The sequence below is a fragment of the Euleptes europaea genome, chromosome 8 (assembly GCF_029931775.1).
Source record: "Euleptes europaea isolate rEulEur1 chromosome 8, rEulEur1.hap1, whole genome shotgun sequence".
NCBI classification, from domain to species: domain Eukaryota; kingdom Metazoa; phylum Chordata; class Lepidosauria; order Squamata; family Sphaerodactylidae; genus Euleptes; species Euleptes europaea.
Window position 1 is genome coordinate 31,246,882 of NC_079319.1, and position 27,372 is coordinate 31,274,253.

Genomic DNA, 27,372 nt, shown 5'->3' on the forward strand with positions numbered 1-27,372 from the left:
GAGTAGTAGGAAAGGGCAAGAGTCCAGTAGCACCTTAAAGACTAGCAAGAATATTTTCTGGTAGGGTATGAGTAGTAGGAAAGGGCAAGAGCTAGGAGCACCTTAAAGACTAGCAAGAATATTTTCTGGTAGGGTATGAGTAGTAGGAAAGGGCAAGAGTCCAGTAGCACCTTCAAGACTAGCAAGAATATTTTCTGGTAGGGTATGAGTAGTAGGAAAGGGCAAGAGTCCAGTAGCACCTTCAAGACTAGCAAGAATATTTTCTGGTAGGGTATGAGTAGTAGGAAAGGGCAAGAGCTAGGAGCACCTTAAAGACTAGCAAGAATATTTTCTGGTAGGGTATGAGTAGTAGGAAAGGGCAAGAGTCCAGTAGCACCTTCAAGACTAGCAAGAATATTTTCTGGTAGGGTATGAGTAGTAGGAAAGGGCAAGAGTCCAGTAGCACCTTCAAGACTAGCAAGAATATTTTCTGGTAGGGTATGAGTAGTAGGAAAGGGCAAGAGTCCAGTAGCACCTTCAAGACTAGCAAGAATATTTTCTGGTAGGGTATGAGTAGTAGGAAAGGGCAAGAGCTAGGAGCACCTTAAAGACTAGCAAGAATATTTTCTGGTAGGGTATGAGTAGTAGGAAAGGGCAAGAGTCCAGTAGCACCTTCAAGACTAGCAAGAATATTTTCTGGTAGGGTATGAGTAGTAGGAAAGGGCAAGTCCAGTAGCACCTTACAGACTAAAAGGCAAGAGTCCAGTAGCACCTTACAGACTAACAAGAATATTTTCTGATAGGGTATGAGTACTAGGAAAGGGCAAGAGTCCAGTAGCACCTTCAAGACTAGCAAGAATATTTTCTGGTAGGGTATGAGTAGTAGGAAAGGGCAAGTCCAGTAGCACCTTACAGACTAAAAGGGCAAGAGTCCAGTAGCACCTTACAGACTAACAAGAATATTTTCTGGTAGGGTATGAGTAGTAGAAAAGGGCAAGAGTCCAGTAGCACCTTAAAGACTAACAAGAATATTTTCTGGTTGGGTATGAGTAGTAGAAAAGGGCAAGAGTCCAGTAGCACCTTAAAGACTAGCAAGAATATTTTCTGGTTGGGTATGAGTAGTAGAAAAGGGCAAGAGTCCAGTAGCACCTTAAAGACTAAAAGGGCAAGAGTCCAGTAGCACCTTACAGACTAACAAGAATATTTTCTGGTAGGGTATGAGTAGTAGGAAAGGGCAAGAGCTAGGAGCACCTTAAAGACTAGCAAGAATATTTTCTGGTAGGGTATGAGTAGTAGGAAAGGGCAAGAGTCCAGTAGCACCTTCAAGACTAGCAAGAATATTTTCTGGTAGGATATGAGTAGTAGGAAAGGGCAAGAGCTAGGAGCACCTTAAAGACTAGCAAGAATATTTTCTGGTAGGGTATGAGTAGTAGGAAAGGGCAAGAGTCCAGTAGCACCTTCAAGACTAGCAAGAATATTTTCTGGTAGCGTATGAGTAGTAGGAAAGGGCAAGAGCTAGGAGCACCTTAAAGACTAGCAAGAATATTTTCTGGTAGGGTATGAGTAGTAGGAAAGGGCAAGAGTCCAGTAGCACCTTCAAGACTAGCAAGAATATTTTCTGGTAGGGTATGAGTAGTAGGAAAGGGCAAGTCCAGTAGCACCTTACAGACTAAAAGGGCAAGAGTCCAGTAGCACCTTACAGACTAACAAGAATATTTTCTGATAGGGTATGAGTACTAGGAAAGGGCAAGAGTCCAGTAGCACCTTCAAGACTAGCAAGAATATTTTCTGGTAGGGTATGAGTAGTAGGAAAGGGCAAGTCCAGTAGCACCTTACAGACTAAAAGGGCAAGAGTCCAGTAGCACCTTACAGACTAACAAGAATATTTTCTGGTAGGGTATGAGTAGTAGAAAAGGGCAAGAGTCCAGTAGCACCTTAAAGACTAACAAGAATATTTTCTGGTAGGGTATGAGCTTTCACGAAAGCTCATACCCTACCAGAAAATATTCTTGTTAGTCTTTAAGGTGCTACTGGACCCTTGCCCTTTTCTACTGTTCTTTCTAGTATCAGAGGAGCATGCCTGTCCTATTAGGTGCTGCCGCAGCTGTCTTATTTGGGGGCTTCTCATTTTGCCTTTCCAATTTTTTCCCATTTGCTCAACCAAGTGTGCCTCTCTTTTCTTCTAGTCGTCCCTGAAGTCTCTTCTCCGCTTCCATACTTTCGTCACGATGCTTTATTTGCTCCTCTCTCTCCTGTAAGGCCTTAAAAACAAAAAATCTTCATCAGTATGTACCCTGTTTATTCTATTGGAGAAAAAAACAACCTAGCAAACAATTTAGGTGCGGTGGAACACAGGCAGGATGGTGCTGCTGCAGTCGTCTTGTTTGTGGCTTCCTAGAGCAGGAGTGGGGAATGTCAGGCCCGGGGGCCGTATAAGGCCCTCGAAATCATTTGGTCTGGCCCTTCATGGGTCCTGGCAGATCTCTAGCTCAGAAGGATGCTGCCCTGCCTGAATCACTTGGGCCCAGCTGGGGACAGCAGAGCTCAAAAGCAAGTCGCTCTATGTGGCAGACACTCGGAGCTGTCTCTGGTCGTGCCTCTTGGCTAAATGTTTGACCAAAATATAGCAGGCTAATTTTTAAGTTGATAATTTTGTATGGCCCCCAAATGATGTTATAAATATCCAAATGGCCCTTGGGAGAAAAAAGGTTCCCCACCCCTGTCCTAGAGGCACCTGGTTGGCCACTGTGTGAACAGACTGCTGGACTTGATGGGCCTTGGACTAATCCAACAGGGCCTTTCTCGTGTTCTTATGTTCACTTTCAAGAAAGCACCCTTTCCCCCAGTTTTTTGTTGTTTTTCACCCTAAAATCCTTAATTAAACACACACTTACCTCACAGTCTCGAAAACATATACGGCCACAATCTATATGGTGGCAGCATTTCCCGCAAACCAGGCACGTACAAGGAAGGGACAGGTGTCCATTTAGGGTTGCCAGCACTGAGTTGAGAAATACCTGGATATTTTTGGGGTGGAGCCTGGGGAGGGGAGGGCGTGGGGAGGGACCTCAATGCCATAGAGTCCAATTGCCAAAGTGGCTGTTTTCGCCAGGTGAACTGATCTCTATCAGCTGGAGATCCGTTGTAATAGCGGGAGATCTCCAGCTACTACTTGAAGGATGGCAACCCTAATTTAGTATTTAATGGACAGGTGTCACATTTAGTATTTAACAACAGAATGAACAAGGTGAGGAAGAGAACTCTTTGTGTCACATGAATCCACATGTCGTTCTTCACCTATAAGTCTCATAATTGCAGCATTTAATACTGATTAGGACATTTGCAACGCTGAATTCCCCAAATACGAGATTAAGACTTGGCATGGGTTGTTGTACATTACAGGAATAAGTTCATTCTTCTGTTGTTTCTATACTGCTGTCTCCATCCTAGTGCTTTTAGGATTACAGCTCGTTTATAGTAATTTGTCAGAACTCATCACAATATATAGTAATAAGCTTTTGTTTTAGTTCATTCTGATATGAAATCAGTTTCTTTCCTAGAAGGGATGTTGTTGAGCTAAGATCTGCCAAAAGATGGGACAGGAAGGGAATCCCTCCTTCAAATAGCAATAAATGGAAATGTTTCTAATATAAAATTTCTAGATCCGAAATAACTGTTGGGTCAGATTAAAACCTGTATTGTGCAAGTGGAAAGGCATTTCTCGTATAAGAAGGATGTGGCCATTTCCACCAGCCTCCTTTTCTGGTGAAGTCCCCTACAGTTCATCTCACACTGTTGCTGGAAGTCGTCTGACCCGAGGGACAGACTTTTCAAGGGGTACAAGGCAGTTGTAGTATTGGCGGAGGGGGTACTACAAATATCCACCGTGCTCTGATTGTTTTGTTGTTGATTCAGCACATTATGTTCTGTGCTGTTAGTCTTACATGAAATAAAAGGTCTGATTTTAAAACCAATGCAAGGCTCACATAATCAATTCCCCCCTCCCAACTCCTTTGTATCACCATCACCAAAATAACCTCTCACAATGTAATCGGTCACAGTTCCCTCTTTTTTCAAAGGGACTTCCATGCAAAGAGGTGTTATTAACAAAATTCAACATCAGTACAATAGTTTAACAAGATTAACTGTTTATTTTGAAAATACTGTACATATTTATGTACAAAGTTAAGTCAGGCTAACATGCAGCATTTTCCCAATAAAATGTCTTTTTAGAAAAAGAACTGCTAACATAATGATTACATCTGTCAAGAACACTGTTAACTACTTCACTGGATTTGATAAATCTATACAGGCTTGGCAGGTTCCATATTTCAGAGCACTTGTTGAATGTCACTCAGGGCAACTGTAAGTCGTTTTATTTTCTCTTCCATAGCCTTTTTATTGCTTGCCGTTTCCTGAAGTAACTGTCTCATTTCTTCTTCAACCTGGTAAACCTGAAATTAAATTTAGTGACACTATAAACAGCCTTCTTTTGAATTCTGATATATCATTACACTCAATATTGCTTTTTTGAGAAAGAACATGTCAATTGCATACTATCTCACTATTTACTTAATGCAAGATTAAGTAGAAGTATCTTGCTAGCTTTTCCTCAACGCTGTGAATTTATAGAATGCCATTTCCCCCCCTGAGGTTTAAAGAAAGAAAGGCAAAGCTCTGACCTCAGCTGAAGTAGGTGTGCTGCATGAGTATAAAAGCTTAAAGGCATGAAAACGTTGCAGTTCTCCTCCAACTGCAGGAAAGCCTTTCCATAAAAATATCTATGCCTGTTCAAAGTCTATTATTACATTAAAAGTTTCACTTTGTTAGCTGTGTACATTTGAAGACCAGAGTTAACCATAAGGATAATTTTAACAAAATAACTTCTCCCTTAAAATTAAACACCCAATTCTAACAAATTCAGTACAGAACTAGTTTACTGTAACCTCAACATTTTCTGAATGAATCATGTTTTATGGGGCTTTCAAAAGATCGGTAAAGCTGCTGCCCTCTGTTGGAAACAAATTCCATAACTTCAAGGTCATAGCTTCAGCATTTGGAGCAAATGTACATCTAAGACAACCCCAGCGACTGAATGACACTGAGCAGTGTACTCCTAAGAACATTTTCCTGGAAGTAAGCCCCACTGAACAGACCTCAGTAAAATTCTGAGTAGACCGGTTTAGGATTGCTCTTCACAACTTCAATTTACCAGCCAACAAAAATTTTAACAGACGTGTGTCTTATTTGGCTGAGGTATAACAAGGTGAGCCACACAGTTGAACACTTCAAGTATTATCCATCACCTTTTCATTTGCTGCCATAATTTGTTGCTGTTTTTCATTTGCTAACTGCAGCAGTTCTGCTTGATGAGCTGCCAGCGTTGATTCAAGTTGCCTTCTGAAAGCATCATCCATTGAATGAAGCTTTTCCATTGTAGCCCTGAATACAAGAGGAACCTTTAAATCTCTTCAATAACACTACAATATTGTATCAGTACTAATGGGATAAACATATTATACACACATGCCCTTAATAACGTTCAAGAAGGCTATTTCTTTTTATAGGTACATTTCTAGTAACTAATCCACATATCAGACACTATTTTTAACATTGTTTATGGATGCAGCCAACTGTTTATAAAGCAGCCCCACTTCAAAAATCTTGTGTTATGCAGTAAAGGAGACAAAATGATGTGAAAAAGGAAAAAAATCAAGAAAAGCTTGATTTTTTTTTTTTACCAGAGTCATCTAGAGAAAAATTTACAAAAACATCAGTTTTTCTTGCTACAGGAATGATGCGCTCAACACTACGATCTGGATGCTGCTGGACTTCAAGGTTCCATACCCTACCTACTTTTCAGGGGGGCGGATACCATATATATATTAAATTCCAATAGAGAAGCATTATGTCCAAATTAACAGTACTGGGAACTCATAATAATGTGCTAAACAGAGTAAACAAATTGCAGCATCTATAAGGTAAAAAGTGGTCCTTTTTAAATTTTCCACTTAGCATACAAACATTACCCAGCCAACTGTCTTGACAACTGTTAGCGCTTTTTACTAATTCCTATATGCCCGCCCAGTATATCCTTGATCTTGCAAATTGGATAAGCCTCTAGAGCTGCAGCCTCATCACCTACTCCAGGGTTTCCCCCAGATAATATATCCCAAATTACGTCTCTTAACATAGTCAAAAAGGCCCACATATTAACACATTTTCAATGTACTTCTGAGCTTGAAGACTTTTGTCTCTTTCTTCAATCAGGTGCTTCTCCTTTATGTCAAAACTTTCTTTCATTTGTTTAACCTGTGCTTCCAGCTTGCTTAACAATCCTCCTTTATCGGTCCACTTCTTATTCATTGCACTGAAAATAAATGGACATGATCAGAAAGGCTTCAGAAACTATTGTTGCAAAAAAAATATTTTGTCCTAATTTTCAAACATTAGAAGTGTGTATGTGGGAACATAAAGCACATTTCCCAGCCCATCTCAATATGGTCTGTAGCATACCAGCATGTGCATATGAGGTTACTAAGTCTGAGCACCTGTAAGCTTTCTTGGTATCTTCAAGCTCCCTGTCTTTTTGTTGCAACTGTTGTTTTAGTTCTTCTTTCCTCTCATTTTGCCTTTCCAATTTTTCCATTAGCTCATCCAAGTGCGCCTCTCTTTCTTCTAGTTGTACCTGAAGTCTCTTCTCCGTTTCCATACTTTCTTCACGATGCTTTCTTATTTGCTCATCTCTCTCCTGTAAGGCCTTAAAAACAAAATTCTTCATCAGTATGTACCCTATTTATGCTAATGGAGAAAAAAACAACCCAGCAAACAATTTAGGTGCTGTGGAACACAGGCAGGATGGTGCTGCTGCAGTCGTCTTGTTTGTGGCTTCCTAGAGGCACCTGGTTGGCCACTGTGTGAACAGACTGCTGGCCTAGCTGGGCCTTGGTCTGATCCAGCAGGGCCTTTCTTAGGTTCTTATGTACTGTGGTGTCGAACGGAGTTCACTGACTTCATAAGAACAATTTTACTTAATTTGCCAAAAGATTCCTTAACTAGATTTAGGAGAGGTCTTCCTGATTGCTCGCACCTTCAGAAAAATATTGGGATTGAGCAGTTAAGAGGTTTGGTGGCTACTGTTTGTCACGCTGAGTCTGGCATAGGAGAAAGACCGATTAAAAATGACTGAAAAATAAAATAGTGTCTTATTTCAGTAAGAAGAAGAGTTGGTTTTTATACCCCGCTTTTCTCTACCTTTAAGGAATCTCAAAGTGGCCTTTGCTTCCCCTCCCCACATAAGGAGATTTTTGGGGCGGAGCCTGAGGGTGGGGTTTGGGGAGGGACTTCAAGGACATAGAGTTCAATCGCCAAAGTGGCCATTTTTCTCCAGGTGAACTGATCTCTGTCGGCTGGAGATCAGTTGAATTAGCAGGAGATCTCCTGCTACTACCTGGCAGTTGGCAACCCTATCCCCACAACAGACACTTTGTGAAGTAGGTGGGGCTGTGACTAGCCCAAGGTCAACCAGCAGGCTTCATGTAGCTGAGTGGTCAGTATTAAGACACACAGGACACAGCTGAAGAACAGACCTCAAAGACAGCAGATGAAATCAATAAACCTTCCATTGAAAACTATGCATCAGGGAGGGTTCTATCCTGGTCTGCTAGGGTTCCATGTGCCTTGTTTTAGCACTATTAAATTACAGGTGACCTCTCCTGCAACCTGACTTGGAGCAGCCCAAATCATCCCAGCTGTTGTACACACTAGGCCTAAATTATATTCCATGGCTTTCAATGAGGTTTGGTTGCAACTATCTTTTGCTGGATTTTATGCAGTCACTACATAAAACATAGAATTTTGTTTTAGTAAGGTAAGGCTATTTAATGATATATGTATATTCAAACTAGGCTATGTCTTCTTGTAGCTCATTAAAGGGGGGGAAACCTCAAAATGAGGAAATGAAACTACGCTTCAAATTCAAGGTCATAGGTCAACTCCCAAATTAGAATAGCAGTTTGTTCCTAAAGCCCCCAAAATCAAATGGAGTCAGGTGATTTGGGGTTAGGATACTTTGAATTATAATATTATTGTAAGTTTAAATATAAAAGAAAAAAGACACACACAGCAAAGGTCATCTATCTTAAGTTTGTTTGTAGAAAGGAGATTCAGAAGACAAATTAAGAAATACTATGGTTTTACATTTTGTTAAAAAGTCAAGCGAGGGAAATGGTAAACACTTTGAATCTATCAGAGCACTTCTCATATCCACTGTATTTAGGGTCAACTGACTAAGTGAAACTTCTGCCATCAAAGCATTCTTATGGACACAAATATTTTTTACTTCAGCAGACAGCAGCCATAGAATCTGCTACGATGCAAGTTTCTGTCAGATCCTTATCAATCTCTCTGCCCAACTGAAACTGATAAGTTTCTCTGAGAGGGTCCATGTACTGACAGCTACATGACGTGCAGAAACTCAGTAGGTACAACTTTCCCTATGACGACGAAGGGGCAAAGACTTCACCTATTGTATTTCAGCCTTTCTTGCAGCTGTTTAAAGCACAGGACCATTTCTGGAAATAAAAAGGTGATAATCAACATGGTATTAACATGGAAAGGTAGCATTCGAATGTAAGCCCTGTATGACCTGGGACCCACCTAACTTACTAGGCTGCCTCTCTCATTGTGAGCCCACTAGGGTGATCTACTTCTCCCAGGAGAACTTTAGTTTTCTTCTCCAAAGGGTTGAGATCTGGGGCTATTCTACTCCTACAGATCAGGCTTCCCAGTGAAGTAAGGGCCATGACATATTTGCTACTCTTTAGGAAAAGACGCATATAAAAGACTTTTATATGATTGGTTCTTGTAGGTTATCCGGGCTGTGTAACTGTGGTCTTGGTATTTTCTTTCCTGACGTTTTGCCAGCAACTGTGGCAGGCATCTTCAGAGGAGTAACACTGAAGGACAGTGTCTCTCAGTGTCAAGTGTGTAGGAAGAGTAATATATAATCAGAAAGGGGTTGGGTTGAGCTGAATCATTGTCCTGCAAAAAAGTATCAAAGATAATTATACTTTTGATAATTATACTTTTGATTAAAAAGGATCAAAGGTAATGATTAGCACATTACCTTTGATACTTTTTTGCAGGACAATGATTCAGCTCAACCCAACCCCTTTCTGACTATATATTACGCTTCCTACACACTTGACACTGAGAGACACTGTCCTTCAGTGTTACTCCTCTGAAGATGCCTGCCACAGCTGCTGGCGAAACGTCAGGAAAGAAAATTCCAAGACCACGGTTACACAGCCCAGATAACCTACAAGAACCAATGAACTCTGACCGTGAAAGCCTTCGGCAGTTTATATGGTTGTTTTTGTTCAACAAAACACTTCAAAAGGAAAAGCAGAATACCAATTTATTAAACAAATAAACCTTTACAGTCATTATGCCACCTACCCATTTTCTCATATCACCACAAGAGTCCTTAGTCAATATCCAATAAAAAACACTTACTACTTTTAATTTTCTAATGGTTTCCGTTTGATCTTCCACTATTTTAGACTTGACCTTCAACATATCTTGGTTACGTCCATTTTCTTTCTTCTGAGCCTCTATTTCGCTAGTTAGAACTTCTATTTTAGCTTCCAATTTTCCTCTGTCTTGAGCAAGAGAAGCTCCTGAGGAGAGGGGAAGACACCAAAACAGGTTTGGTGTTTTCAGTACTGTAGATATTTAGGCTATATGAGATTAAACTCTGTGACCATCTCATTTGCTTAAAATCATTCTGCATACTTTTTTGATGTGCTCTGCTATTTTGTATATAGATATTGTAATATTTAGATTATCAGGTGCTTAACAGTGAGCCTAAATAGCTTAACAGTGAGCCTTTAGGTACATCAAATGTTGCAATATTCAGTATTTTTTATATTTTATCCCAGTAGATTATTTCCTTTTTGCAAGTAGGTTCAATAAAAATATAACATATGCAATACAGCAGTTTTCTGATGCTGAAAACTCCTGCAGGCCTCCATAGGATGCTTCATCAACAATGATATTTGCTTCTCTATTTACAAGTAACTGCACTTCATTGCTCCTATGTAAATGGCTATTTTAGGCTGCAGTCTGTACCTTTATCAGACTTCAGAGTTTTTATTCCAAAAACATTTTTGGGAACTCATAAAATTCACTGAAGTGATCTTTGCCGCCTTTCTAGTGGAGACCCTCAAACCACCCAAAAATCCTGACACTTGAGGGATCCTCAGCATCAGCATGGGGGGTGGGAGCAGAAACTATGGTCCTGTTCTTGTACAACCTTTGATTTATTTATTTAATTCAATTTGTACCCTGTCCTCCATCCCCAGCCAAGGCCAGTCTCAGGGCAATTGGCATAGTACAAGAGTGGAAAGGGGGCAATTTTTGCCAACTGCCTCTTCCTGCGGCAGCTCTTATACTTTGAGGGTTCCTCTACCCTAAGGACAGCTGCCATCAGAAAAGCACATTTTCCCCTGACCATTTCAGCTTTTAATCATAACATAAGTTCTAGATGTCCTTGTCCTATCCCATCTTTAGAGTCAAATACTAAGCATCTGAAACTTGTTTGGAATCCATCTTCAGCAACCCAGAGGCCAAGGGCACCGCCCTGAGCTGCCGCTTGCCACAAAAGACCCCGACACCATGGCTGAGCAGAGCAGTGACAAGGTGGTTTGATGCTTTTTTCACCTTTGGTGCCAAAGTGCACCTAATAGATGTACCAGCGCTGACAAAACAGGTTTTTATGCAACAGCTTCTATTCCATATGGACAAACTGAAAGGAAACCTAAGCTGGCATCCTCCAAAACGGGTATGGGGCTTGCTACCGTTGCTATCAACCATTACAAACTAGGTGCTGGCATTCTTACAAATGTAACTAAGAGATTTCAAGTTTGTTCTTTATCTGTATATTGCCAGAACAAAAACAGGACACACTGATCATTTCATGTATTACTTTCTCATCTAAGACCATAACGGCCTTTGGCCACTTGCAACAGACTCTACTACTAATTTACCCTGTTGTGCCAACTCTTGTCCCCATATTTTTCTTTCAGCTTTTAACCCATCAATTACAGACTCCTGGGCTGTTATCTGTGAAATAAATTTGGATTTTTCTTGTTTAAGAAGCTCAAGTTGAATAGTCTTCTGTTTATCTTCCTCCACCATGTTTTCAAGTGCTCGGATTCGACTCTACAAAACAAAACAACCTTTAATGAGTCTTTTCCTAAAAGGTTACTCCATAACATCTATGTTCTATCTTACTAAGGGAATGTATATTGGTAACAGCAAAGCCTTTGTTAGTAGTTGACCAAACTGTCCTGATATTACCAACAGTGGGGCAGGTAGAAGGGTTTCTTGCTGCTATAGGTGGAAGTGTTCTATCATATGAATAGGGCAGTCAAGAATGGCCAGGCAATGAGGAAACAAGAAGAACCTAGGACCATCAGAAGTCATTCATAAAGAAGGGGGAAAGAAATGGCAAAAGAGTAATCTGGAAATACACACACATATTCTAGCCAGCCTAGTGGCTGAACATTTTGTAGTCACATGGAACATAAATGATGTAATCGTCACAAACACTCTTATTTGTTAAGTATTATTATATATCTTTTCAGCAGGTGTTAATGTAAGCCAGAATGCAATATAGAAAACATGCAAAATATTACTTTAAAAAAAACTAAAAGATTCATACTTTCCAGTTAAATGTTGTTTCTTGTTTCGATTTGACCAGCTCTGTGATCTTCAATTTTTGTTCTTTCACAATGGATGTCAACTCTTGGACAAGAATTGCCGACTGTTTTTCTTTTTGTTGAGACTGAGCAAGAGCATGCTTATGTTCCGCCAACTCAGCAGCAACACTGTCAAAAGCCTCTTTAACCTATTTTAGAAAGGAAAAAAAATACTGTTTATTAAGATGACCTCCATGTGCATTGATTTCTGGTATAAAATGCAGTGTAGCAATTCTAGCCAATAGCAGCAAGATAAGCATTGGAGAACACAGTACGGTGAAAATTAATTTTGTAGTTTAGGAATATAGGGCTGCCTGCTGAATGGTCTCTTCTGTCAGGGAAGGCTCCTTGCATCAGAAGAGACCATTACCACTATCAGAACAGACCCATAGGACTTAACCCATGGACACGAGACATTAAATTCTCAATTCAATAGTAATGGGTATTTTAACCTCAACAGCTGGAAAAAATAATCACTGCAGTTTTATTCCTACAAAAAAGAAAGGCATAAAATTGCTTTTTAACAGCACAAGCAATTCCCAAGTACTTCTCCCCCTCCCATCACTCACCTCTGCAAACCTCTTGGCTTCAATAGTTAATGCAATCCGAAACTCATCTTCTAGATCTCTATAATTCTTGCATAGGAGATTAATTTTACCCTCTAGTTCTTTAATATGGAGTTCATGTCTCTGTTGCTCTTTAGCCACTTCTTTTGCCACAGCCTCTTGGAACTCTGAGCCGTTTAAACTTACTCTAGCTTCCAGCTCCTTTCTGAGATTACAAAACACAAGAAATTAAACACTAAAGATAAATGAAGACGGCTCATCTGTATGTGGAAACCCACAGGGGGAGATGGGGCAGTGCACGACAACTCAAATGAACTAGACCAAACGACAAGATTGAACAGGCAATGCTTCATCGACGGCCAACAATTTTCACAACTTTCTTTTCTAGCTTTGTTTTGCAAGGAACTTGGTACTCTACTTTAAAAGAAAAAGAAGAGTATCTGCAAATGACAGCGGGCAAGCTTTTATTTATTTTTAAGACTCATATCCCGCTCTCTATCCCAGCCAAGGCTGGGCTCAGAGCAGCTAACATCCATTAAAACATCATACAGAAGTCAACACAACATAATATACAAAAATAATTTCAATTTCAAACCAACATTCTTTAACACTAAAATCCAACTAGCACCCATTCCTTGGCACAGGTGCACAGCCAGCCCAAGGAAGAGCAGTCAAGGTTTCAGGTTAAATCAGCTCAGATGAGGGGAAAGGAAGGGGGAAGGGAGGCCAGCTATGATGGAATCCATTGCTGCTTTCAAACATAGGCCTGGCGGAACATCTCGGTCTTACAGGCCCTGTGGAACTGCACCAGATCCCACAGGGCCTTGGTCTCACTAGATAGAGAGTTCCACCAGGCCAGGGCTGAAAAAGCCCTGGCTGAGGACAGCTGGACAATGAGCAGGTTATTTGGGGGGCATACCAGGAGAGATGATCCCATAGATACAATGGTCCCAGATCGCTTGCCAAGAACAGGGGTTGTGTTGACTTGTTGGGTCATGAGAAATGGACCCCTGTTGGTTCTGTGGTCCATCAGTATGTCCACAAACAAACACTGGCTTTGCTCTGTTATGCTCAAAGAGCTTCATCTTTCAGCGGCCAAATTAAGTTAAAAAAAATATGCTACCTATTTTTATCTAGCTATCATTTCAAATGTGCAACTCTTCGTATATTTAAGAACCGCCTTGTGTCCCAGGGTGCCTAGGAGAGAACTGAGTATATAAATATTTTAAACAAGCAATCAAACAAACTAGATAAAGCTGTTTCAGGACATATACCTGTGCTCCTGCTCTCTTAATGTAAGAACTTCATGGACTTGCTCCGTCTTCTCTTTTTGTTGCCGAAGAGATATTCTTAGTAACTGAACTTCTCTCTCAGCTGCTGAAGCTCTAAGTTCTGCAGCTTGAATTCGTTTTATCTGTGCCAATCAGGGCAATGGAAACATGGTCATAGTGTTAATGCACAATAATAACGTTTGGTTAATCTTTAAGTCACCCCAAGACTCCCGTCTATTTTTCCTGCAACGGACTTGCACACAAACCCTCTGGAACCAAGTTTTGGTACAAGAACAAGAAACCCTTGATGAAATTGCCTCTTTTTCATGACTTACTAGGCCCAATGCCATGGAAAACCCCCAAAAGGTTTATCATTCTAGACAGTTCTACAATTGCTTTATTAATACTTAACAAAGATCAGGGGATACTTATGTTAATTTAATTACACTCAGATTCCAGAAAAGCCATTTAAATGCAGTACTAAACTGTAATCCCTGCATTAAAAACAACAGAGTATCAATGCCATACACAATGTCTTTTCTTCTTTATGTCCGGTATGTATGTCATTTCCTCCCATGCTTGGCAAATTACATCTATCATTGGTTGGCTTAGAAACATTTAACCAATACTACTCAGCTGCTGTTCAGCCTAAAGGTTGGTTCATAGTCCAAGGACTATGCCAAAGCAGCCACATGGCCTTGCAATATTTCAGAGTAAACGGGGATGTACAAGGATATAGCTGCAAAGGCTTCACCAACATGTCTATGCATGTACTGCTAGTCTATGCAAATGTAGACCACTCAGAAGATACAAAGGTAGCGCTATATTTACAGGTGATTCACATACTAACTGGTCCTATCCCAAAATGAACTCCAGAAAACTAGTAAACATGCAAGAAAGATTAGGGCTGTCTGGAAAGGAGGAATTATTTTGGTCAGCTGCATCTCTGATCACTACTGTGCAATGAGCAGCATCTGCCAATATGCCTTTTCTATAACAGAGAGAAGGAGCCCTGTGGCGCAGAGTGGTAAGCTGCAGTACTGCAGTCAAAAGTCAGTTTCAGGTAGCCGGCTCAAGGTTGACTCAGCCTTCCATCCTTCCGAGGTCGTGAAATGAGTACCCAGCTTGCTGGGGGTAAAGGGAAGATGACTGGGGAAGGCACTGGCAAACCACCCCTCAAACAAAAGAATGCCTAGGAAATGTCGGGATGTGACGTCACAGCATGGGTCAGGAATGACCAGGTGCTTGCACAGGGGACCTTTACCTACCTTATAACAGAGAGCACCAATAGCCTTAGCTGTTCAACTCTTGAAATTAAAGCCTATACCTCTGAAGTTTGCTGTTGCACCTTCTGTGTCTCCATTTTGGACAAGGTTTCTTCTAAAGTCTGCCGTGCTTTTCGTTGATCCTCCTCTTTCTGTTTGGACTGATTCAACTCCTTATGGAGACTTTCCATTTCCTCTTTCAGTTGCTGAATGTCAACCTGCAGTTTTGTCTTGGCGCTTCTCTCTCTCAGAACCAGCTCTTTTAGCCTGATAAAGTAGTACACAAAGCCAGTGCATCATGATCTTCACTTTAATGTTTTTTGGGTTTTTTTACTTATTAAGAGCAACAGCCTAAGCAGAGATTGCTTTTGGGAAAAGTACAGTTGTGTGCTCCAAAAACCAATGCTTTATAACTTTGGACACTCAGTGGAAGATGGAAACTTTCAATCAAAAATGACAGCATTTGTCTTCTGCCCATCTCTAATAATGAATTTTATTCACAACAGTGTAGTAAGGACTAAAACCTGATCTAAGAAGGCAACGGGAAAATGTTCAAAGTTCAGGAGACAGGGCTGTAAATAATTCAATTTGGTGGATCATTATCTGTACTATGAAGCAAACACAGCCTTTTGTGCACACAAACCCCTTATTGCCACAACTTTGGCATCTGTTTGCCTTCTGCATTGCTGCACTTAGGATGCAGAGAAATTCTTCAGTTCTGAACTACTTTTAAAAATGTCTCACAGAGAGACTCCGAAAAATCCAATTTTAAGGCTGTGCTTATTCCATGATTTCAAACAAGCACAGAAAACAAAACATTTGATAGTGCTCACAAAATGCAGCAAGTTCGTTTTTTTTCTTTAAACAAGAAAACAAGTTTCTGGCCCTCATTAATAGTAAAGTGTACCATTGACCTCGTTAGTGGTTAAGTGACTTAAGTGTACATGAAATAAGTCAAAGGTCTACAGTTGCAATCCTAAAAACCTTTTCCTGGGAGTAAGCCCCACTGAAAAACTTAGGAATTCTTTCTGAGAAGAGCTGCTTAGCATTACTCCCCAAGTCTCACTGATCCGGACGGACAAAACTTTACAAAAAGAGGATGAAATAAAGCATTCCCTAAGGCATTTTTCATTAGATACGATTAAAACTATTGTTGAAGTAAATGTTGCTTTTATGGCCACTAAAAGCCAGGCATATACGTTTTTATGGAATCTTCAAAAAGTTATTAACATTAACTTTTATAGCTGTTTCCCAAATATATCTACCATTACATAAGGAATAAAACATCAGACATTATATTGTTAATAATATCCCACGATGTACAGCATACCTGCTAGAAAGATATGAGGGTAGGTGTTCTATTAAACGTTCTCTCTGCACACTTACTATCTGTTGTCATATTCAAAGTATGTGGTAACACAATCCAAAAGGTGCACACAGATTTATCCGAAACCACCCATCAAAAGGGCTACAGCCGCTACATTGGAGACTTAATGATTTTCAAATCTACACAATACCTAATGGAACTGATTATATATTACTACTACAAGGTGTTCTCTTTTATGGCTGGTGAAATTAAATAATCTTGCAAAAAAAAGTCTTTTTTACATGCCAGCTCCTAACCTGTCTGTCGTGTACACAGCCATGCTTTGAATATCCTTTTCTTCTTTTGCGTGGCACTGCAGCTCTTTGACATTTTCTCTCAATTTCTTTTCAGCCTGTTCAGCTTTCCATCTCCTCTCACGCTCCTGATCCAGTTCCTGAATCAGTGCCTAAATAAAAAGGAAAGTGTCACATTCTAGCACTTAAAAAGTGAAACTGCAAATCCAGAACAGTTTGATGGTTTACTTGCATCTGTGGCAAGCGGGAAGCAGGAGGAAGAATCCTAATGACAACCCACCTCCTATCAGTGTCCCAAAACTAGAGCTCTAATCCATTTGCCTCTAAAGGAGAACACAAACACATGCACTTCAGTCTTCTTATGAATGACAAAGTTTTAATGTTTCTTTTGGCAGTAATGGAAATGAGAGTAAAAGGCCGTGAGTTTCCAAGATGGATATGTATTACAGGATGCCTACCAATGAAGCCATACAAAACAAAGAATCAATACTTGAATTTTCAGTAGTGCAAAGGACTAGGGCCTGGCTGGTACCAGCACATTTCAGGCTGCAAATGCTCTGCTCCTCTGTACAGAACAAAAAAGCAGGAATGCTGAAGAAAAGGCTACCACAGCACGTCTTTCTCTTTGAAAGTATACGTTTTCAGCAAGCATTAAGTGTTTTATGTGGCATAGCATTTAACCATGGGAACTCCCCCATTTGCTATATGCTTATCACCTTGGTGAAAATTGAACCAAATTGTAAAAGGCATAAAAAGATGAGGCTTCATGTGATGCGGTGGAACCCTACAGCAAAGACAGGTGTTCTATTAAACATTCTATCTGCACACTCACTGTTGTCACATTCAAGGTATGTGGTAAACACATGCAGTCCCAAAGATGCACACAGATTTATCCAAAACCACCCATCAAAAGGGCTACGGCCCCTACATTGGAGACTTACCCCCCCAAAAAAAAACACAGATGGGGGCTTCAAAACCACCTGGAAAAAAGTAGAAACTGGGCTTATTAGGAAGTTGTAAGGGTTGAAACAGGCAAGAAAGCCAACAGAGGTTAGGTCAAGACATGCTACAAAACAGGAGTTATTGTCAGGACAAATTAGATTCTTTAAAAATCCTCAAACATAAGGGTTTCTGCCTAAGAGTATGTATCATTTGATGTTTGCAACTGTGCATTTCACTGTTATCAGTGCCACTAACAGATTTCTTCTGTATGTGACCGTGGGGGGGCGGGGAGAGCTTGTCATTAAAAGAATGGGAAAATCCAGATGGTAACATGAAATTGGCATAGCAGATGCTAGAATGTGAAAATCAGCTTTGACGTCAAGAACATCAGGAAATGAGATGAAGTGTATGATAAGTATTTTATATATTGGTATTTCTATTGTGTTACAAAGCTATCAACCCCTAACACTGTATAGACAGTTTTGTTCTGATGTTGTTCTACACTTTTGTTCTAACTAATGCTAGATTTACTGCAGATCTGAAAACTGAGCAGTTATTATCTCAAAACAAGGAACCAAAAGTACCCTGTAAGTTGACTCCTCTGGAATACTTGAATCTAAACTTTTTAGTTTTTTTACAGGGCTCTTCTGTCCAGCCATCAATTTTCTGGCTGACTTCCCCACTACTTCCAGACTTGGTACATCAGAAAGTAAACTTGAGTCTTCTTCCTCTTTGACTGGAGTGCCTAATTTTTTTGATTTTATAGAAGTCCGTTCTTCTCCACTGAAACGACATAGAGGTTTATGGTAACACTGGAACATTTAGATTCTTTACACACAAAAACAGTTAACTAAATGGGTGGGAACAAACTGAGAATGGGATGTGCATGTGGATCCCCTGTACAGCAATACCAAGGAAAAGCAGAAAGACTCCTCTCTTTACGCATTGTGCCTTTCTGGTAAAGGGCACCACAAGCAACTTCTTGCTCAGTGAGCCACAAAACCTTCATAGTCAACATTAGAGGACAATTAACCTGAATTGCAGAGATTTACAGCAACGCAAGAGAGTACTGCGTTAGCCCTAGAGCTCAGCCATCTTGCCCTGTAGGGCAACAGGGATCTTCCATTTATCACCATCCCCACATTTCCTCATGGCCACCACCTTCTGTAGTTTGTGCAAGATTGCCAAGTTAGCAATGTGGAACACGATGTAATAGGTATCAAACTTCTCATAGAAGAACACTGAACTTCATTTTATCAAGACACACCCAAGTCCTGTCTCCCCATTTTTTGGGCAAGGTTTGTAGCTGAAGGTACCTGTCTGAGACTTTGCCCGTCTGAGAACGGTGTTTGGCAGATAAAGTTGTTTTACGATAATTAGGGATTTTGCTTCTTTTTGCCAATTTTCTGCTCTTTTCTTTTTCACCGTCACTCCCTGAAGTGAGATCTGTGTCTCGTTTTGCTTTAAGAACATTCACATCAGTGCCCCTTTTTGAAGAAGAGTTTGTCACCTAAAAATAAGAGATCCAATTCAGAATCTCCTGCACTTCTTAGCCTAACTGAGTGTCAGATCCATCAGCTTTATACATAAAGGTCTACAGAGTGAAAGGGGTAAGTTATATTGGAAACCATTTAGAACTGAATCATCTGTGCAGCTGTATTAACTCCAAAATCCATTTTAAAGACAAGCTGCAGCAAAGTGCAGTACTTCTTTTTCTCTAGTTCATACTACTCGAGCTTTTGTGAGCTTCGGTACTTTTCAATCAGACTTACAAGTATGCAATTCACATTCCAATCTATAGACTATTAATTTGTATTCAGAGACCACACTATCAGAATGAAAATCACAGATCAGATCATTCAAACAGCAGCTCTTTCAGAGTTCAAGCAGAAAGTACAAAGGCAAACCAATTGGGGAAAATGGGTGTTTAAAAATTCAGTTTTTCAGAGACAGATTTATACTTTCATGGTATGGTCATGATAAGCCTTCAAATCACAGGCAAAAAACATATAGAGAAAGCCAACCTGGATCTTGAGAACATCCAGGATTAGACTATTATAACATGTTCTATATGGGGCTGCCCTTTGAAGATGACTGGCAGAAAGTGCAGTTTTTTCAAAATACAACTGCAAGATCTATGTGGTTTAGATCCTATTATTAAACCACATCCAAATGTAGTTTAGATCCTATTATTGTTAGGTGGATCTGCAACCGGTTGACAGATCGTACCCAAAGAGTGCTAGTTAATGGTTCCTCATCCACTTGGAGAGAAGTGACTAGTGGAGTTCCTCAGGGATCTGTGCTGGGCCCTGTGTTGTTCAATATCTTTATAAATGATTTGGATGAAGAAATAGAGGGGATGCTTATTAAATTTGCAGATGACACTAAATTGGGAGGGGTAGCAAATACGGTAGAAGACAGAGCCAAGATGAAGGATGATCTTGACAGGCTGCAGAAGAGGGCTAGAACTAATAAAATGCACTTCAATAAAGACAAATGTAAAGTTCTGCATTTAGGTAGGAAAAATCAAATGCATAATTATAGGATGGGGGAGACTTGTCTGAGCAGTAGTGTTTGTGAAAAGGATCTTGGGGTCTTAGTAGACCAAACACTGAACATGAGTCAGCAGTGTGATGTGGTAGTTAAAAAGGCAAATGCAGTCTTGGGCTGCATCAACAGAAGTATAGTGTCCAGATCACGCGAAGTGATGGTATCGCTTAACTCCGCTCTTGTTAGACCTCAACTAGAGTACTGTGTTCAGTTTTGGGCACCACAATTTAAAAAAGATATAGACAAGCTGGAACGTGTCCAGAGGAGGGCAACAAAGATGGTGAGGGGTCTGGAAACCAAGTCCTATGAGGAAAGGTTGAAGGAGCTGGGTATGTTTAGCCTGAAGAGGAGAAGACAGAGGGGATATGATAACCATGTTCAAGTACTTGAGGGGCTGTCATATTGAGGATGGTGCCGAGTTGTTTTCTGTTGCCCAAGAAGGTCGGACCAGAACCAACAGGTTGAAATTAAATCAAAAGTTTCCGTCTAGACATTAGGAAGAATTTTCTAACAGTGGTTCCTCAGTGGAACAGGCTTCCTCAGGAGGTGGTAAGCACTCCTTCCCTGGAGGTTTTTAAGAAGAGGTTAGATGGCTATCTGTCAGCAGATAGCAGAGGATGAGAGGGAGGGCATCTTGGCCATCTTCTGGTCACTAGGGGTGTGGAGGGGGGAGGTAGTTGTGAATTTCCTGCATTGTGCAGGGGGTTGGACTTGATGGCCCTGGTGGTCCCTTCCAACTCTATGATTCTAAGAGTTCTCACAGAAACACCACAATGACTACAGCATCACTGGCGCAGAATAATTACACTGGCTCCCAATTTATATCCATGTGCAATTCAAGGTGCTGGTTTTGAACTTTAAAGCCCTACTCAGCCTAGGTCCAGACTACCTGAAAGACTCCCTTTTCTCATACGAACATGCCTGGGCTTCAATATCCATACATTGTGCATTCCTACAAGTATTATTTATTTTTATTTAGTGCATTTCTGTGCTGCCTCTCCAGGGAACTTGCCCAAGGTGGCTTACAAAATAAAAATTTAACAGGACAACTAAAACTCAGCATTAACAAACATGCCAGAGCATAACACCACACAACATTAAGCTGGCTAAAATCAATTTTAAACAGCTTTCAGACTAAACAGCGGGCTATAAAATGGCATTAAAATCAAACCCTTAACTAAAAGCGTGGGTAAAAAGAAACATTTTGACCTGGTGCCTGAAAGAGAGTAGCATGAGTACTGAGTGAACCGCAAGGGGAAGGGCATTTGACAGGCAAGGCACAACCACTGAAAATGGTCCCTCTTTGGTCACCACCTGCCTCATTTTTGAGAATGGGGGTACAGAGTACATAAGAGAAAGATATAAGCTAATGGGTTGGACAGTATGGAAGGAGTCAGTACTTCAAGTACTCTGGTCCCAAATAATTTGGGGTTTTGAAGGTAAGAACCAGCACTTTGAATTGTGCTCAATGCAAATGGGCAGTCAGTGCAGATCTCTTAGTGCAGCAATGATACAATCCGTCTCCAACCCCTGAAAGTAGCCTGACTACTGCATTTTGGACCAGCTGAAGTTTCCAGACAGTTTTCAAAGGCAGCTTCACACAGAGCCCATCACAGTACATTCTAGCATGTTGGTTATATTTAATTTGGCCAAGTGCATCTGACTTGTAAATCCAGAACATAAATTTTTTTTACCAAGTTTGATTAGAGGGTGCATCCCTCCTTAAACCTATTACCTTTTCCAATAGCTGAGATATCTGATCCTCTAATTTTTTAATCCTCATATCATTGTATAAGTTGTTGCCAAGTTTCATAGTTTCTGGCTCTGAAGAAGATATCAGCTCAGATGAAGCACTAGTCCTGGGCAAAGACTGCATACTTGTACGCTGGCGAAAATGAGCTAACACCTGGTCAATACGGGGTGTTATCACCGGTAAATTAACACAAGTCTATTTTAAAAAGAGGGGAAAACATAAATAGTATAGAGAAGCATACACCTTGCTCTTATGTTTTAGACATAATGAATAATAGTCACAACACCTCCTCTTCATCTGTGGGGGAATGAGATGAAGCCAAGCAATCCAATAGTCCTTCAAAGCACATTAGATCTGATGGATTTGCTTTCATGATGTTTACTGGCTCACCATATATATTCCTTCCATCTAGAATAGTTAGCTGGGGTAAAGCCTGGAGGAGGATCTCTCTGTAATCTTAAAAACAGATAATGTGTTTATTCTTAAATAATCCATACGGAGATATCATAATTACTGAAAGTTCATTTCAACACATAACTTTAAAAAAGCACTTATTTTTACTGAACAGCTAATTATGATCTAGCATAACTTTGGGGAAGTGCAAGCATTCTAAGAAATTATATGGTAAACAAAGATTTTACCTGCTCTAGCACACAGTGGATTACTTTTTTCATTTTTCTCTAAAGTAAGGTGGGTCAGGTACTGTAATCCAGTCAAACACTGGAGTAAGTGGTTAACATTATTTATACAGTTGCTGTGAAGCTCAAGATGGCTAATTTTGTAATTTGTTCCACGAAGATATAACAGCCCTGAGAAAAAAAATTAGACAAAAATCGTCAAACATTTTCCATAGTTCAAAAATTGACCCGTCTTCAACTAGATTAAATATAAACTGGACTTCTCACATGTAAAAAAACCTACATAGGTGTTTTATTTGCAAAGTGCTGAGTGTACTTACACATCAGTAACAAACATATCAAAATTAGTATTAGGCTAAAAATGGCAGAAGTAGCAAAGTTTGGTACACTATTAATTGGCAGCAAGTATTAGTTATGTTGTTTCTTATATTTTTACCACCATGGGGATGCTTTGAGTTTTCCACCTCAGATAAAAGTATGATCCAGCTTTAGGGACACTGTTTATTCAGACTCAGATTAAACGGAATGCATTTATTTTAATTGGACATAAATCTGTTAGTTCTGACCTGGACTGTATAAATATAGCTCTTACACAACTCTGAGCATCCTATTGAGTTATATGGGACTTACTCCCCAAAATTTGGTTAGGATTGCAACTTTATAGAGACATTGCATCATTATTCTCATACAAAATAATAAACTACATAGTTTCTTTGCAGCAGGTAGCAAGATTTAAGTTCCCAGTCATACTCTGTTCTTTCATCAAACATGGTAAAGCAGGGGTGTCAAACTCAATTGTTACGAGAGCCAGATATGATCTAAATGTCACTTGGTTGGGCCGGGCCATGCCTCACCAGCCCAGATCGAGAGTATGGGGGGGGGTCTATTTCGCGGGCCGGATAAGGGCCCTCAAGGGGCCACATCTGGCCCCCGGGCCTTATGTTTGACACCCCTGAGTTAAAGGTTTATGCTAATTAACCTTACCTGTAAGATCGTGTATGCGGTTATAAGATAAATTCAATCTTGTTAAGCTGAATAGCTTTTCCAGTCCTGAACAAAAGAAGAAAAAGTAAAGAGTTATTAGCTCCCTGTTCCAGAATAGTAGCAGTTAGTCAACTGCAGTCAAAATAACAAGTCTTGGGTCTTCAAGTTTTTAAAAAATTATTATGGTATAAGCTCTCATAAGCCAAAGCCCACTGAGGCAGATGCATAGTTAATTTCGCAGGAACTAACTACATAGGCAGGAAGGGAAGGCTGCATGGTACAGCCTGATCTCATCAGATCTTGAAAGCTAAGCAGGGTCGGTACTTGGAAGGGAGACCACCAAGAAAGACTCTGCAGACCAACCCTGCTTCTCACTTGCCTTGAAAGCCCCTTCTTGGGGTCGCCATAAGTCAGCTGTGACTTGATGGCACTTTACATACACCACTACATAAACACAGTATGAAAATAACATAATGCAAAAAACAACAATAATAAAGGTTCTAGAAGAGGCACAGAAAATTATCGTTGATGTTCAAAATTACTTGGGGAGCGCAACATCAAACTTAATGTAGCTTTCCTAGTAATGTCGATAATTAAGTATAAATTTTTTGAATAGGACAAGTTTTACAAGCTTTCTTGAACAGAGCTTTTAGATGCTTGCAAGCCAATCAATGAAACATTCATAACAAAAACAGTAACAATCCCACCACAAACTAACCTTCAACTTTTGTTATCAAGTTACAAGACAAGTTTAAAGTACGCAAGTTAGCTAGAGAACTCAGTCCTTCAATCAGATGTATGCAATTGGATGATAGATCAAGATGTTGTAAATTCAACATGTGGTCAAGTCTTTCAATCCTTGAAATCTGGTTGCAGTGCAAGTTGAGTGTGTGGAGTTCTGAACTTAAAGGTATTTCTACCAAGCTACAAATGAAGAACATGGGATATTAAGACATCAGTTATTTCACAAACTCACGAATCAGAGCATACTAAATAACACTTAGCACATTCCAAGTGTTCAAAGCACACTTATATTATTACAATATTCTTTACCTGGATCCTGTATGGTAGACTACTATTTTGATTACTCAGAGACTGAAAAAAAAATCAATTTAAGAAGAAATGTTTAAAGAGGAGACTGACATACGATACGGCAAATCAACTTAGATTTTTAATACAGTATGGATAAGATACAATTACTTAAATATGACACAGACCATTCTGCAAATCTCAAGAGACTCCTTAGTTATTAACTCACATAGTCATGGGTGTGGAACAAAAGTTAAAGCCGGTCCCTCAAACGATGACATGTACTGTCGAAGGCTTTCACGGTCAGAGTTCATTGGTTCTTGTAGGTTATCCGGGCTGTGTAACCGTGGTCTTGGAATTTTCTTTCCTGACGTTTCGCCAGCAACTGTGGCAGGCATCTTCAGAGTAGTAACACTGAAGGACAGTGTCTCTCAGTGTCAAGGGTGTAGGAAGAGTAATATATAGTCAGAAAGGGGTTGGGTTTGAGCTGAGTATTGTCCTGCAAAAGTATTGTCCTGTAAGTATCAAGATAATGTGCTAATGAGGGTATGGTATGTTAATATGGAACCATTGTATCCTGAAGTGATCTGTTAATGTGTGTAATCCAAAACTAATCTGTATGGCTATTGTTGAATGTTGTCTTTGTCTGGAGGTTTTTCAGGGCAGGAAGCCAAGCCTTATTCATTCTTAAACTCTCCTCTTTTCTGTTAAAGTTGTGCTGATGTTTATGAATTTCAATGGCTTCTCTGTGCAATCTGACAAAATAGTTGGTAGAATTGTCCAGTCTTTCAGTGTCTTGGAATAAGACCCTGTGTCCTGTTTGTGTCAGTCCATGTTCAGCCACTGCTGATTTCTCAGGTTGGCCAAGTCTGCAGTATCTTTCATGTTCTTTTATCCTTGTTTGTATGCTGCGTTTTGTGGTCCCGATGTAAATTTCTCCACAGCTGCAAAGTATACGATATACTCCTGCAGAGGTGAGGGGGTCTCTTTTGTCTTTTGCTGATCGTAGCATTTGTTGTATTTTCTTGGTGGGTTTAAACACTCTTTGTAGGTTATGTTTTTTCAAAAGTTTCTCCATCCTATCAGTGACTCCTTTAATAAATGGCAAGAATACCTTTCCTATGGGAGACTGTTTTTCTTGAGTTTTCTGATTTTTGTTTGGTTCAATGGCCCTTCTGATTTCATTCTTGGAGTAGCCGTTTGCTAGCAGTGCGTGATTTAGATGTAAGAAGTGGTTTTTCCAATGTGGTCCTGTAGGAGGGTGGTCAAATATTTAGCTAATTCATATGTTGGGGAACCAATGGCACTCACGATGGGTCGGAGTGGAACGGAATCCTTATGAATTTTAGAAACTAACCATCTAAAACGCAGCATACAAACAAGGATAAAAGAACATGAAAGATACTGCAGACTTGGCCAACCTGAGAAATCAGCAGTGGCTGAACATGGACTGACACAAACAGGACACAGGGTCTTATTCCAAGACACTGAAAGACTGGACAATTCTACCAACTATTTTGTCAGATTGCACAGAGAAGCCATTGAAATTCATAAACATCAGCACAACTTTAACAGAAAAGAGGAGAGTTTAAGAATGAATAAGGCTTGGCTTCCTGCCCTGAAAAACCTCCAGACAAAGACAACATTCAACAATAGCCATACAGATTAGTTTTGGATTACACACATTAACAGATCACTTCAGGATACAATGGTTCCATATTAACATACCATACCCTCATTAGCACATTATCTTGATACTTACAGGACAATACTTTTGCAGGACAATACTCAGCTCAAACCCAACCCCTTTCTGACTATATATTACTCTTCCTACACCCTTGACACTGAGAGACACTGTCCTTCAGTGTTACTACTCTGAAGATGCCTGCCACAGTTGCTGGCGAAACGTCAGGAAAGAAAATTCCAAGACCACGGTTACACAGCCCGGATAACCTACAAGAACCGATGACATGTACCTTTCACACTTATAAACAGAAGAACGAGAGAAATGGGCAAACGCTTCGTTATTTCATAACAGAGGATGGTCATCACAGATGCAGTGGGAGGGGTGGGATGCAAACTGAAATATAAATAAATAAATACACTACTCTGAACTCCTTGGGAGGAAAAGTGGGATAAAATTGCATTCGTGAGTATGAGAGAGTCAGGCAGATCCTGCACGTAAGCTCTTACCAGGGTCCAAGGTTTCTGGCAGGGTAGGAGCTTCTGAGAACCACAGCTCACTTCTGCAGGAACAGCTAGAATGCGAGTCCATCTATCCAAAGAGCAGCTTGCAGCGTTTTGTGCATAAGCATCTATCCAAAGAGCATGGGATATTAAGACATCAGTTATTTCACAAACTCAGTTTAGTCATTTTAGCTTCCAGCCCAATATTTACACCTTGGGATAAAGATAGTACGAGGCTCTCAAGTAACTGCAAAAACATGTATTGACAAGTAAGACAATGAACGTGCAACCACGTACCAAGGAAACTTAGCAAAGACACAAAGAACGGACCAAGTACAAAACCGTAGCGGCCAAAACTACAGGAGTGACAACGAACTGCTATATACAAAACCCAACGAAATAATTATGAAAGGACTCTGGTACAGTTCATATAGCTCAAATATAGTCTGAAAGACTCAAAAACAGTTCATACATTTTATGTGCTTATGCACAAAACGCTTTCATATATCTTTTGTGCTTATGCACAAAACGCTGCAAGCTGCACTTTGGATAGATGGACTCTCATTCCAGCTGTGCCTGAAGAAGCGAGCTGTGGCTCCCGGAAGCGCCTACCCTGCCAGAAATTGTGTTAGTCTTCAAGGTGCTACTGGACTCTTGCTCTTTTTTACGGCTAGCGACAGGCTAACACGGCAACCCATCGTGATCAGGGTCCAAGAGAGGACACCTCCCCCCCCCCAATCCAGTCAACGCCTCTTTCAGCCACTCACCTCTTAATGCCTCGATCCATGAGGCTGAGCTCCCCCGCTTCTCCCCCGAGCTCTGCCAT

The 27,372-nt window shown here is 40.3% G+C and overlaps 1 protein-coding gene across 1 annotated transcript; it reads right to left on the reverse strand.

The window, feature by feature from the left end:
• Positions 1–4,259: 4,259 nt before the first annotated feature.
• LRRCC1 (leucine rich repeat and coiled-coil centrosomal protein 1) lies at positions 4,260–27,372 on the reverse strand. The gene is made up of 19 exons (XM_056854034.1): positions 27,314–27,372; positions 24,049–24,254; positions 23,331–23,396; positions 22,350–22,517; positions 21,995–22,164; positions 21,691–21,903; positions 18,722–18,915; positions 17,990–18,188; positions 16,467–16,615; positions 14,906–15,110; positions 13,582–13,721; positions 12,311–12,512; positions 11,705–11,890; positions 11,028–11,202; positions 9,496–9,659; positions 6,531–6,739; positions 6,212–6,349; positions 5,286–5,421; positions 4,260–4,433 (listed from the first exon to the last, which is right to left on the reverse strand). Exons 1-19 carry the CDS (start codon positions 27,370–27,372, stop codon positions 4,311–4,313), a joined length of 3,102 nt encoding a protein of 1,033 aa, XP_056710012.1. The 3' UTR covers positions 4,260–4,310.